The sequence below is a fragment of the Amblyomma americanum genome, chromosome 3 (assembly GCF_052857255.1).
Source record: "Amblyomma americanum isolate KBUSLIRL-KWMA chromosome 3, ASM5285725v1, whole genome shotgun sequence".
Taxonomy (NCBI): Eukaryota; Metazoa; Arthropoda; class Arachnida; order Ixodida; family Ixodidae; genus Amblyomma; species Amblyomma americanum.
Window position 1 is genome coordinate 177,323,079 of NC_135499.1, and position 12,335 is coordinate 177,335,413.

Genomic DNA, 12,335 nt, shown 5'->3' on the forward strand with positions numbered 1-12,335 from the left:
CACGCCATATCATCCCCAAACGAACGGTGTGGTAGAACGCACTAATCGTACGCTCACCACCATGCTTGCCATGTACGTCGCTGCAGATCATAAGGACTGGGATGGCGTACTCCCGTTCATCACTCATGCGTACAACACCGCGCAACATGAGACAACTGGCTACAGCCCCTTTTACCTGCTCTATGCTCGCTCGCCTCGCTGCGGCCTTGACACCATGCTACCATTTTTCATCCACGATGAACCTTCTCTTGCGACCACACTCTGCAGAGCTGAAGAAGCTCGCCAGCTTGCCCGCGTTCGAATTTTATCTTCGCAAGAGCGTTCCAAGAACCGCTACGACGTCCAACACCAAGAAGTTTCTTATGTTCCTGGTGACATTGTGTGGTTGTGGACCCCTCTACGCAAGCGTGGTCTGTGTCAGAAACTGCTATCCCACTACACTGGACCATTTGTTGTGTTGGAGTGCATAAGTGACGTTAATTACGTTATAGCACGACTAACTGCTAGTGGTCGACGGTCACGCCAATCTCAGGTGGTGCATGTAGCCCGCCTCAAGCGATTCCATCCCAGACGGTCTGTTTAACTCGCCCGACGGGCATCGTCTGCGAGGAGGGAAATGTAACGTGCTTCCACAGAACCTCGACGGAAGAAGCAGAAGATGAAGGACTGACCCGCGGAGAAAGAGGAAGAAAAAGAGAGAGCTGAAGGACGCTGCTAGGCTTCCTGCTTCCATCCTGCTTCGACCGGTCCCCTCTTTGAATAAACCCCCGTGCGTGCAAAGCACGTAACAATATGAAAAAAATTACCTTCATATACTCTTTCCCGCTCGAGAATGCTTTTGTCCAGAATTTCTGGGTGTGTAAACGGTGTCAGCCAAGCTTCCTAATAATCATTAGAGTGCACAGTTTTTGCCCAAAAGATATCGTAGATCGTATTCAATACTCACCACTATAACCGCAGCAACGGGGCCGATAAAGCTGTACCGGACGCCCTTCTCCGCGGGAAGCCAGCAGCTGGTGGAAAAGTCAGATAAGTTACTTTAGCAACAAAGGCTCATTGGGAAAGCAACATTAATTCCTGAGAACTTTGCCAGTTACCGCCGCGCTAACACTTACAATTCTATTCTATCAGTGTTGTCTTCAGGCATCATAGTGGGAGTGGTGTTGGTGGCGTTTTTACCCGGGGCATAGTACTGGTGTCGACATGCCATTGTGATTCCTGCGATAATAAGGGGAATACCTGCGAGCACGAAGAAAACTTAAGTTAGAACCAGTAACGGGTACTCACCGCTGTTGCTGTTTAGGCAGAAGCACAGAATACGAAGACATGCAATGGCACTTCTCTTGATAAACACCTTGTATCGTTTTGAATGCCGCTGGATACCCATACACTTATTTGTGCAGTCAACGAATAAGTGTGATGCATAAGCGCGCTAATATCATTACGAGCCGATAATGGAGCTGATTTCAACAGTTGTCCTTGCTGAAGGCGTTTTTTGTTATTATTGATCAGCGCTCACTCCGGTGCACGTAATTTAGTTCCTAAGGGCACAAAAGCAGTTCTGCACCTAGACGACGTGCTTGACACCCGCAGTAGTTGTGCGCACACTTAACGCTGAAGCAGTTGCTAGCACCGGCGCATTAATGTGCTCGTTATCGCGGAAGGTAACAAACTAATGCCGCAGAGAAAGGCCGATTGAAGCCGGCTAAGAAAGATGCACAAAAAAAAAGAGAGGTCTCAACGGATTTGTTTCATTTAAGTAAACTACTTATTGCTTTTGCTAGTGAGAATACGCTGCCCAATTTTTTCCCTGAAACGGCTTTTAAGCAGCAAACAAAATGCAGAGAACCACTCATAGAGAACTAGAGCATTCGATATCCTCATCACCTGGAAGGTTTTTGAATAATTGAAGCCGAAATTTTTTATTTTGAGAATTCAAGATTATTCACGGATTTGAATGTATGAAGCTTCCAGATGAAGCATGCAAAATAGTTTTGCTCTAGCATTTAAATAAAGCGTAATGGCCACGATGAAACGATGTGCAGGCTTCTCCTCACAGCGTCGAAGAAGTGTGAAGAAACGCGTCATGACGTTACTGTAGCCTGAGTTTAATGCTTCCGCTGCCGTCATCCACTTGCTGCCTTCACCCACATGCTGCCGTGCGTGGTCCGACACCACGAAACAACGCTTCCGGACCTGCCTCCATTTCGGGGAAGCCTGAACGCCCACGCGGCTTCATTCAGCGATTACGACACCATTTCAAATGCTAACACAAACCTACTTAGCATTCTTTACCTGCAGGTTCCACACATTCGACCCCGTAAGCTCGTGGAATTCTAAAACCTCTTCAGTTGCCCTGTCGGCACCGCCCATTTTGTTCGATCAAGCCGGCAACGTTTTGACACTGCTCCCAAACACAAGTACGGTTTGAGGACCCAGCGTTCGTTCATCTAATGCAGAATCTTGACGTCTTTATTTCAGACTGCGCACAATGATTCCGCAAATTTCGTGCCTACGTGTGCATCATACTTGGAAAACACTCCCAGCAAGGCAGGTGAATTCGCTTACATGGCTCATGTATTCTATTTTACGATTTGCTGCATAACATTTCGATAGCGTACTGTAAGGGTTAGCTATGCAGCTTTCTCAGAACACGCAAATCGTTCCACCGGCGCTCACCGTATCCGGCGAAGTAGTACCTCTCGTAGTAAGTGCGCTTCTGGTTGAACACTTTCCAGAGGAGGACGATGATGTGGCATCCTTCGAGCGCCATCCATCCGAAGGCAGCGAGGAAAAAGAAGTGCAGCAAGAAGGCCACCGCCATGCACGAAGCCTGTCCCACGTCATGTGCGCAAGAAAAAATGTTCCGCACTATAGTAGCATAGGAGCACCAATTCTTGCTGAAAATGACAGCCTAGTGGCACGGGCTCATGTCTTGTTTGATTAGATACGCCATGGTATTAAAAACTTGCTCTAGAGGTTTTTCTTGTGTGTGTGTGTGCACAGCAGTACTCAATACTTCGTGCTAACAGACCTGAGCCCCTGAGGGACTAGAAACTACTACTTGCTGCAACAGAATAGCGGCAGCTCTGATGACTGCTCAATGCTGTTCACATTATTAACAAATCATACAGTTATTGTTTAACTCATGATACATCTAACAGCAGCATATACGTTTATCTGTACCTGGTTGTTCACGGATCAACCAGTAACCTGACCCACAACCATGCCCCCTGAAATAGCCGCTGAGCTCAGCTACAGCGAATTTTGCTGTAACAAAAAAAAAACCTAACAAGAGGACAGTAGTAAGATGACCCGTAACTTCAACGGCTTGGTGCGCTGCTGTTAAGGCAGTGCACTGTAGATGGTACACTGTGATGGATATGCTTATAGAACGGGGCGTCCTGTTCAAGCGCTCCTTGCACTACTAGTACTGCAAATTCGTACTGCCGCTGCACATTTTTTAACAAAGCCGCAAGTATCGGCGCCATCAGCAGTCGTCGCTGTCGTATGAGACTAAGAGTAAGACAGACCATTTTCCAATAAAAAAAAAACACTTGCACATCGACTCTTTCTTTACTGTTGCGCAAACGTGTGGCTCGTTCGCAGCACATTGGGAACTTCATCTACAGCTGACTAAGCTCACAAACACGGAGGTCAAACATGAGCAATTCTATTCAGATTGAGTCTGTGGGGTCCCGGGCATCAAGAGAAGAATGATGCTGCTGAATAGTTATTTCCTGCAGGAACCATGAGATGACGGAAGTAGAACCGTTGCGGCCATATTCGTTTTTTTTTCTACAGTACTTTTCGTATAGCTTTTTTGAAAGAATTTGAGCAACAGACATGGCACATTTGTCGCGTCACTTCCAAACAAGGACTAACAGCAAAGCGTACTTTCTATTCTTACTGAAACGAAAATAGGCATGAAAATACTTGTTATCCCTTTAGAAGTAACAAAGAATAAAATTCTGTCCCTTCAATGAAAAATTGAATGGGCAGAAAGGGATGAAAACTTACGCGGTTTTGGCTCTTCCTCTCCATGCCGGCCAAGAGAAGAATTTCAGCGATGAGAAGAGACAAGCACAGGTTTCGATGAATAGTGTTTCGGATGCCCCTAAGTTGCCTGACACGGAGAGAAATAGGTGCATTTGTCATTAGAACACGACTGGCCTTCCGGCTATGCAAGATACCTATTCGTATATCTTGGCGCAGTAGAACCATTGCTTTCTTTCCAATTCTGTAGGCGTGTCGGAATAAGCTTGGTCTAAACCTAATTCAATAACAATAGCGTAATCCTGTTGCTGACTACATACGCTTTGAATAATAAAACAACAGAATCTCGAGAACGGATTGAACAGTGAAGGAATTGAATCAGATACAAATCCAATTGTTTGCAAGTGACGTTCCAGTAATGACGCTCCAGTAATTATGTCATGTACGTTGGTTTTAGGGAACGAAAAACTATCTTCAAAACACTGCTACTGGCCACGAAATTTAGCCTCTGCGCCGTATCTCCAGGCCGGTAAATAATTATTCTATAATTTGTCTTAGTTTAATTTTGCTAAACTAGAAGCAGCAGTGCAAGTGGCGTCAGAGGATCAGAAGCCGCATTCTCAAGCCTGCATGCGCGTTGGAACTCGCCGTCTGAATGCAAAACAAACTAAAGGTAAGTTTGACGGAGCACTACAATCCTGAATTTTTTTTTATTAGCCGGTACGTTAACGTGTTTACACTGCGAACTTAAGCTTGAAAACTGCAGAAGTGGCAGTGGCAGCGTTGCGATTGGTGTCGTATGTTGGGCTACTGAACGTCATACGGCAAGCAGCACAGATAATCGGCCCAATATTGGCAGCGTATTGGCAAAGACCGGTCCTACAAAGGACCAGAGTGAAACCATCCAGAACCAATATTGCGCCGATCACCTGTGCTTCTTTGAACACTTTCACGCGCGCAGGGAGATAAACTACTAATACTTGTGATGATGCATGGTGAAGAAACCAGCAGCGCCACGATTACAAGAAAAGAAATGACGTGCCCTCTAAACAATAGCAAAGAGAAGCTGTGAAAGAACTTGTGACACACTGAGGATGAGCTGAGTGAGCAGTGTGTCTTCACCTGTACACTGAGAATATGATGATGCAGGCAATGAGGCAGACGATCGAGATGCCGCAGCCAATTTTAGTGATCCATTCGAGTGGGGCGATATGGGCATCGCTGATGCTCCTGGGGCTCATGAGGACGGCAAAGACTGTCAGGTGATTGCAAGAGCATACGATCTTGTTCTCTGTCACTTCCACCAGTTCGCAGCCCTTCCCGCTCCAGTTGTCGCCGCTGTCTGCACTGCAAACGGGTGAGTGGAACAGGTAAGAAAACATGCACGTCATTACGGCGAGGTGCGTGGTGGGAGAGTGAAAGATGGTGTTGATGGAAGTTTTCTACGCGGTGCATGCGATCGCAGTGCATTGTTGTTGCACTGAATGACAGCGTGTTAAGTTAAAGGCCGCTTTTCTCGAAGCAACAAAGAGGCCTAAAAAGCTAGTGTTTCTTTTGCTTTCAGTTCCTGTTAAGCCTCGTCATTAGCAAGATGCCGATACTAATATCGTGTGCGAAAAACACTTGACATGGTTTATGGGGGATTTAACGTCCCAAAGCGACTCAGGCTATGAGGGACGCCATAGTGGAGGGCTCCGGAAATTTCGACCACCTGGGGTTCTTTTACGTGCACTGACATCGCACAGCACACGGGCCTCTAGAGACGAACGGCGCGGGTCCCAGTGAATGCAAGGCACCCCTCGCTGCACAACGACCGCTTGACTGATTGTGCAGGGTGGCGGACGTCCTTCCCAAGCCGGTGTCGGCCACACTTGTCATGAATGTACCCAAGTGGGCTATACCGGGGGGAAAGCTACCGCCACTGTAATGCAAAAGTGATCGGAATAAACTTATTGGATTGGAAGCTTTGCGCTAAGCGCGCATGAAAAAGACAGGATAAAGCGTTAAAAACTTGCGCCTCACAAGAAACGTGAGATTAACAAAACCAACTATCTCTGGAACAATAAGGAAGTGAATAGATATTTGAATAGACAATAAGGTTTTAAAAAGTCGCCACGTCTCTCACATGAAAGAGCAGCTGGGTTCCACGATCCCGCCAATGCATTCGTAGTCGAAGGAAAGTGTAACGTCGCCTTCGATATTTGCGGTGCGTTGGCCGTTCACCACCGCGGAAGCGGTGAGAAACGATGTTGCCGGAATACGGGAATTGGCAGACCTGCACGGGAGAGGGAACACACTGTCAAGGCGCAACAAGCACGCGGTGTTCTGTTGTAGCTACAGAAGGTATAAAAGATACTGCGGCCGAGTAGCAAATCACTGCAAAGCAACAGAGTATACAGGACGTTTCACGTAAATTGAGCCAAGTTCTAAACAAAAGGTATAAAGAAACCAGCCGCGAAGGTGGCGCAGCAGCTGCCCTTTTATCAGCTCTCTCAAGAGGAGGATAAAAAATAAACCGAATGAGCCCAGACCAGGAGAGCTTTGTCGGGCGTGACGCCAATATCAAAATAAATGAAAAGGACACTGGTCGCATGTCGTGCTCGCGAGGCTCGCCGTTGTCCAGACCTTGGTATGCCCGCCTCCGCACGAGAAGTTGATCGGCGGCGTAGCCAGACCGAGGAATGCCGGTCGACGAAGACCTCGCAACAGCGAGAGTGGCGCCGGCGACAACGCGTAGAGGGCGAACGTTCAAACTTCCGGAACTGCCGTCATGGGGGAGGTTCGGGCTATGCGATCCGCGCTGGAGACACAGTGTATAAGAAGCGCCACCGCAAGGCAGCAGTCGCCACCCAGTCGCATCCTCACACCGATTGTTTAATAATAATAATTGGTTTTGGGGGAAAGGAAATGGCGCAGTATCTGTCTCATATATCGTTGGACACCTGAACCGCGCCGTAAGGGAAGGGATAAAGGAGAGAGTGAAAGAAGAAAGGAAGAGAGAGGTGCCGTAGTGGAGGGCTCCGGAATAATTTCGACCACCTGGGGATCTTTAACGTGCGCTGACATCGCACAGCACACGGGCGCCTTAGCATTTTTCCTCCATAAAAACGCAGCCGCCGCGGTCGGGTTACCGATTGTTTAAGCAGTCTTTTTTTTTTCAACTGGATATCACAGACCAAAGAAAAAAGCAAGAGAAAGCTGCAAAGTTTACCAGCTGACGTTTATTTTACTTTTTTTGTATTACTGTGACGCCACTGAGGCGAGTGGCGACCGTTCACTCTGGCACGGTCAGCACGCATACTTCGTACTTAGAAACAGCGCGAAGAAACACGGACACCACGAAGAAACGACACACACGAGCGACACCGCTCGTGTGTGTCGTTTCTTCGTGGTGTCCGTGTTTCTTCGCGCTGTTTCTAACTACAATGCATTACCAACTAGCCCGGAACCTTGCTCTTCTGAGACTCATACTTCGTTCGTTCAAAATACGGTTGAGAACACTACAATAGGGCAGCGCAAGAGCGCAGCCACGTGTTTTTTTTTAATGCGGGAGCATTAAAAGCCTCATCGGGAAAAAAACCTGTCGCAGTCACAAAATTCGCCCATTCGCTGGAGGGAAGTTACGTCACCAGACCAGATAATTCCCATGGGCTGCAGTGAAGCGACGTCACCTGACCGTAAGTGGCGCCGCTTGCGGTAAAGGCATCAACAGCTTGTTATGTTATCGCAACGCCAACATATAATATAATCAGGCGTCCTTGTGATTTTTTTATCTTTTTTATCGGGCTCGCTTTAAATGCACGAAAAAAGGGCCATGCAGTAGGTACGGTCTTTCCCCAAAGCAATCAGGCAACGATGCGTTTGCTTCCCAGCCCACAATGGAGCCCTTACGGCGCTCCTAAACTCGAGACGGTGCTGAAGGGTAAACGCAAGGGTTACTCTCACCTTGACGGACTTGAGCTTAAGGGTAGCCATAAGTGCTTCGCTAAACGGCTGTCTGTTTGGTAGAAACCAAAAGCCTTGCAGGACTTTAAAAGCCCTCTCTTTCTGACTGTTTCAAGCCTTACGTGTACGCCTTTGCACGACCAGCCAGTGATGTCAGTATCGCATACCAAAAATTAAGGGCTGAACTACCCAGCGCCAAACTTTTTAGTGCGGAACTTACCCGATGATACAGGAGTTGTTTTATCGCGAGAAAATATAGGACGCCACAGACAACTGAAGGTAATCGCGAGAGTTTCATTCAGTGTTGTAAATCTCATGCTGATGCGGCAGAATCGAAGTAAAACTGCAGCGTAAACATTAGAAGCACACTAACGTTTCCACTGCGAGCAACTGTGTTTCGATTTTCGGAGTGTTAAATGCAATTTTAACAGGTCATCCCCTGGTGATCGCTGTTTTGAACCAGACCACTTTTAACGGTGTTTATACTAAGCTACCACTTCAATAGGTATCTTTAGAGCGCTACGTTAACACCATTGCTCCTTTAAATTACATACTGAATCCAAGATCACGCAACTTCGAGTATGAACTGGTGCAGATTCTCGATCAATTAGGCAAATAAACCGATACTGAAGTGTCTTCCCAGAGCGAAAATATGAGTAAACTTTTTAAACCTAGGGATGTTCTACGATATGAACAGATGTTGCAGAAGCAACACTTGCCAGGTTGCCGCTGTACAAAGCTTAAAATTTTGCTTGTATAGGAAGCTGGACAGCAGCCACAGCATTTACTCTTTTTACGCGCCCTAGTTGACGGACTCACGAAGTTTAGAACGACAAGGCCACCGCGCTACTTTGCTCGTCGAAATTAATTATCTGTCATAGGTGGACAAGTAACAAAATAAAACACTTAAGTTCGAAAAAAAATATAAAAGAAACGGTGCTTTAATTACTCGTCGAAAGAGAGTGCGCGGCCCTGGCCAACACACAGCGATGCAAATAGTGGTACTATACAAACAAGGAAACATGTCACTTCTTGGGTACTTACGCTTGCCGTGAGGAGCCTGCAGAGCAGCTGAATATGTCTTTGACGAGGGAGTTTTCCGAGAATATGACGGTCGCATTCTTTGTTCCTTTTGGTAGGAAGTTAGGAGGGAACTTAGCTCCAGTCGCTGAGGCATTTCCGAACGTGGCGCCGGTATTCAGGCTTTTCTCCGTCACAGGTTTCACGGTCATAACTATCGAGAGAATGAGACAGAACAGAAACAGATGATGCGGCTTTAAAAAGAACGAAAAGAATGCTGTTTTAGCCCGCAACATTATGTATAGCACGCTAAAGTGTGCGGAATCCATCTTTTACACAGCTAGAGTGATTACACAACTGGAGTTTTCTAAACATTTACCCAACAGTGTTCCCGTATAGAGTTATTGATAACGTCGCTCTCGCCCTACCACAAGCTTGCCGTGCCAGTTAGCTCAGTTGGTAGAGCGACTGCTCCGGTGAAGTGGTGGTCCCGGGTTCGAATCCTGGACCAGAAGGAATGTTTATTTAACTGAGAAGTTTCTGAGAAAGCTGTATAGCTTTCCTTTGTAGCCGTATGGCTGCGCTTGGGCGGATGCCAATGAGTAATTACTCAATTATTGGAGTAATTACAGCGTCAAACAGGAGTTCCTGATACGCTAATGTGCTAATTGGGATGGGGCGAAGACGCTGTATACATGGCTACCCATAGTTAGAGTGAACACAGTAGCTCTTGATAGAGTTAGCATCGCAGTGTCATGCGAGAATGATGCTCATATCCCTCTCTCGCCCCTGCAGAAAATGTGAAAGCCATTACAGCTTCCCGCGGGCCTTCGCATGAGCGCTATTTCGCAGTTATACAAAATATGACTTATTCGTACCTATTAATTAAAAAACCTTTCCTCAACGAAACTACACTGAGACTTCGCTCTCAAGTTACTGAACAACAGCTAAATATTGGTTGGTTACATACATTATTTTGTTACGCGCGTGTAATCTTTACCGCGGCGCATCGTAGGAACGACCGCTGACACCTTATCACGCAAAGTAAATTTGGTCAGTGTAGCAAATTTCTGACAAAGGGCACGAAAATGAATTGAAATGGATCATTTAATTGCTACAAATTGTTATTTTGTCTCATTGTATTCTTCTATTAATTATACTTTCTCTGTTTTGCTATGTTCTTGTCACACAAATCTTGATATTGATTTCCCCCGCCGCGGTGGCTCAGTGGTTAGGGCGCTCGACTACTGATCCGGAGTTCCCGGGTTCGAACCCGACCGCGGCGGCTGCGTTTTTATGGAGGAAAAACGCTAAGGCGCCCGTGTGCTGTACTATGTCAGTGCACGTTAAAGATCCCCAGGTGGTCGAAATTATTCCGGAGCCCTCCACTACGGCACCTCTTCCTTCCTTTCTGCTTTCACTCCCTCCTATATCCCTTCCCTTATGGCGCGGTTCAGGTGTCCAACGATATATGAGACAGATACTGCGCCATTTCCTTTCCCCCATAACCAATTATTATTATTATTATTATTATTATTATTATTATTATTATTACTCCCCTTATGTAATACTTTCGGGCCTTTAAGAGAAAAAAAATGAAATTAAATGAATTCTGGTAAACGTCACTCCTGGAAAATTCCCGATAGAACTCAGTTTAGACGACAGTGAGAAGCTCTGCGCTGTTTACGCCATGACACACTTTTGAATCAAGCACTTGAGCACTCGCCACCAGAGTGTAGTGATTTGTAGCGATAAAAACATTTATGTTGGACGAAATAGGTGACAGTGGATCAAGACCGGGTTTGGTGAAGTTCACGGGGAATGTGCAAAAGAGCAGGAGATGGAATAATCGCTCAGGATAAAGCATGCACAGCAGTCTCCCAGCTCAAGTCACCAGTCTGGACATCGGAAAAAAAAACAGCGCCGTTACCAGGGATTCGATACAAGTGCTTCAAGTTCCCTTGGCTGCCACCATGTGGCGCATGTCTTTGAATATTGAAAAATAGCTCTGCGATATCACTCGTGACGTAAGATGCGCCGCCACGCTTAGCGGCAGTGACTAACGGCTGTACCGAATTCCTGGTATTGCGTACTGCTACAGAAGACTACCCGATGAAAGTGTACGCGATCGTTGATATTTCGAATTTTCTGAGATCTCAGTACTACAGGCAAATGTTTTCGTTTCATTTCACACTCAGTGACTTTGATGAAATGTTAAGTTAGTGGTGTGCCACAAATACATCAACAGAAGCGAGTTATGAACGATATTTTCTGGTTTGGTTTATGGGTTTAACGTCCCAAAGCGACTCGGGATATGAGGGACGCCGCAGTGGAGGGGCCCGGATAATTTCGACCACCTGGTGTCCTTTAACGTGCGCTGCCATCACACAGTACACAGAGCTCAAGCATTTCGTCTCCATCGAATTGCGACCGCCGTGGACGAGATCTAAATCGTGCCTTTTCGGGTTAGCAGCCGAGCACCATATCCACTGAACCACGCAGCGGCTGAATTTTTTTCCCGCTGGAAAAAATACCCGTCGACAAAATAAGGAGCCTTAAATTTATTTTGAAAGCCACGAAGAAGCAGAGGTGCAAACAATAACTCACTCAGTTTTCCAGAGCCCACTGTGAGGCCGTCAGGTTTGGAAGGTTGGTACTGGATCATCTTGATTACAAAACTTTCGACTTTGGTCGCCAAGTTTGCTGCAGTGCGAAGTTTATCGTCCTGATGGGAAGATACGCCCCAAGTTTCATGATTTCAAGCGCATAAAGCGATGACCAGTGCTTTGAAAATGCGGCTACAAGAGGCTTACCTGCGGTATAGCCCTCCAAACACGGGGGTTGTCCATGGCCACGCTCGCAAGATCGACGATTGTCGTGGTGAGATGCAGTGTTACGGCGGCCCTTTCGTCTTCGCTTGTATTCATGGCGACCATGTCAAAGTTATCGAGTGCGTATTGTAGGGCATAAGGCAGGCCCTTGACGTCAGCAGGCTGCTCAACACGCTTTTTCAATTCTTCGAAGCCTTCAATGACTTTACTCACATTCATGCTCTAATAAAAATTAACAAAAAAGTAGCATGATGCTTGATTAAGGCAAGGAACAAAGGAAAAATGGTAAAGGCAACTGGGATATTGCACTTACTTTGGTTTTCTCCACAGATTCAGGATAGCCCTCGGAGAAACAAAGACTGTCGTTTACGGTCTGCGACCACTGCCCTTCTTTGCTGCACTTTCTTGTCATTACTGAGAAAAGCAGCGTGAAAAGAAGCAAACAAAAAGATAAGAACCCCATAAGGAAAAGAAAATACAGCAAGCAAGCAGGTTTTTCCCGATAAAGAAAAAAATTTAATAGCTTGTGCACACTGGTTTGAA

The 12,335-nt window shown here is 46.5% G+C and overlaps 1 protein-coding gene across 4 annotated transcripts in view; it reads right to left on the reverse strand.

Annotated features, from left to right (window-relative positions):
• The window catches only part of LOC144125507 (uncharacterized), a 67,664-nt gene that overhangs the window by 11,718 nt on the left and 43,611 nt on the right, over window positions 1–12,335 (reverse strand). For all 4 annotated transcript variants that reach the window (XM_077658965.1, XM_077658964.1, XM_077658963.1 and 1 more), the window contains 10 exons: window positions 12,106–12,206; window positions 11,775–12,014; window positions 11,569–11,686; window positions 8,986–9,175; window positions 6,122–6,271; window positions 5,119–5,343; window positions 4,021–4,126; window positions 2,680–2,833; window positions 1,116–1,239; window positions 947–1,013 (listed from right to left, as the gene is read on the reverse strand). In XM_077658965.1, the coding sequence (XP_077515091.1) occupies window positions 947–1,013; window positions 1,116–1,239; window positions 2,680–2,833; window positions 4,021–4,126; window positions 5,119–5,343; window positions 6,122–6,271; window positions 8,986–9,175; window positions 11,569–11,686; window positions 11,775–12,014; window positions 12,106–12,206 (1,475 nt within the window). The remainder of the gene's footprint in view (window positions 1–946; window positions 1,014–1,115; window positions 1,240–2,679; window positions 2,834–4,020; window positions 4,127–5,118; window positions 5,344–6,121; window positions 6,272–8,985; window positions 9,176–11,568; window positions 11,687–11,774; window positions 12,015–12,105; window positions 12,207–12,335) is intronic.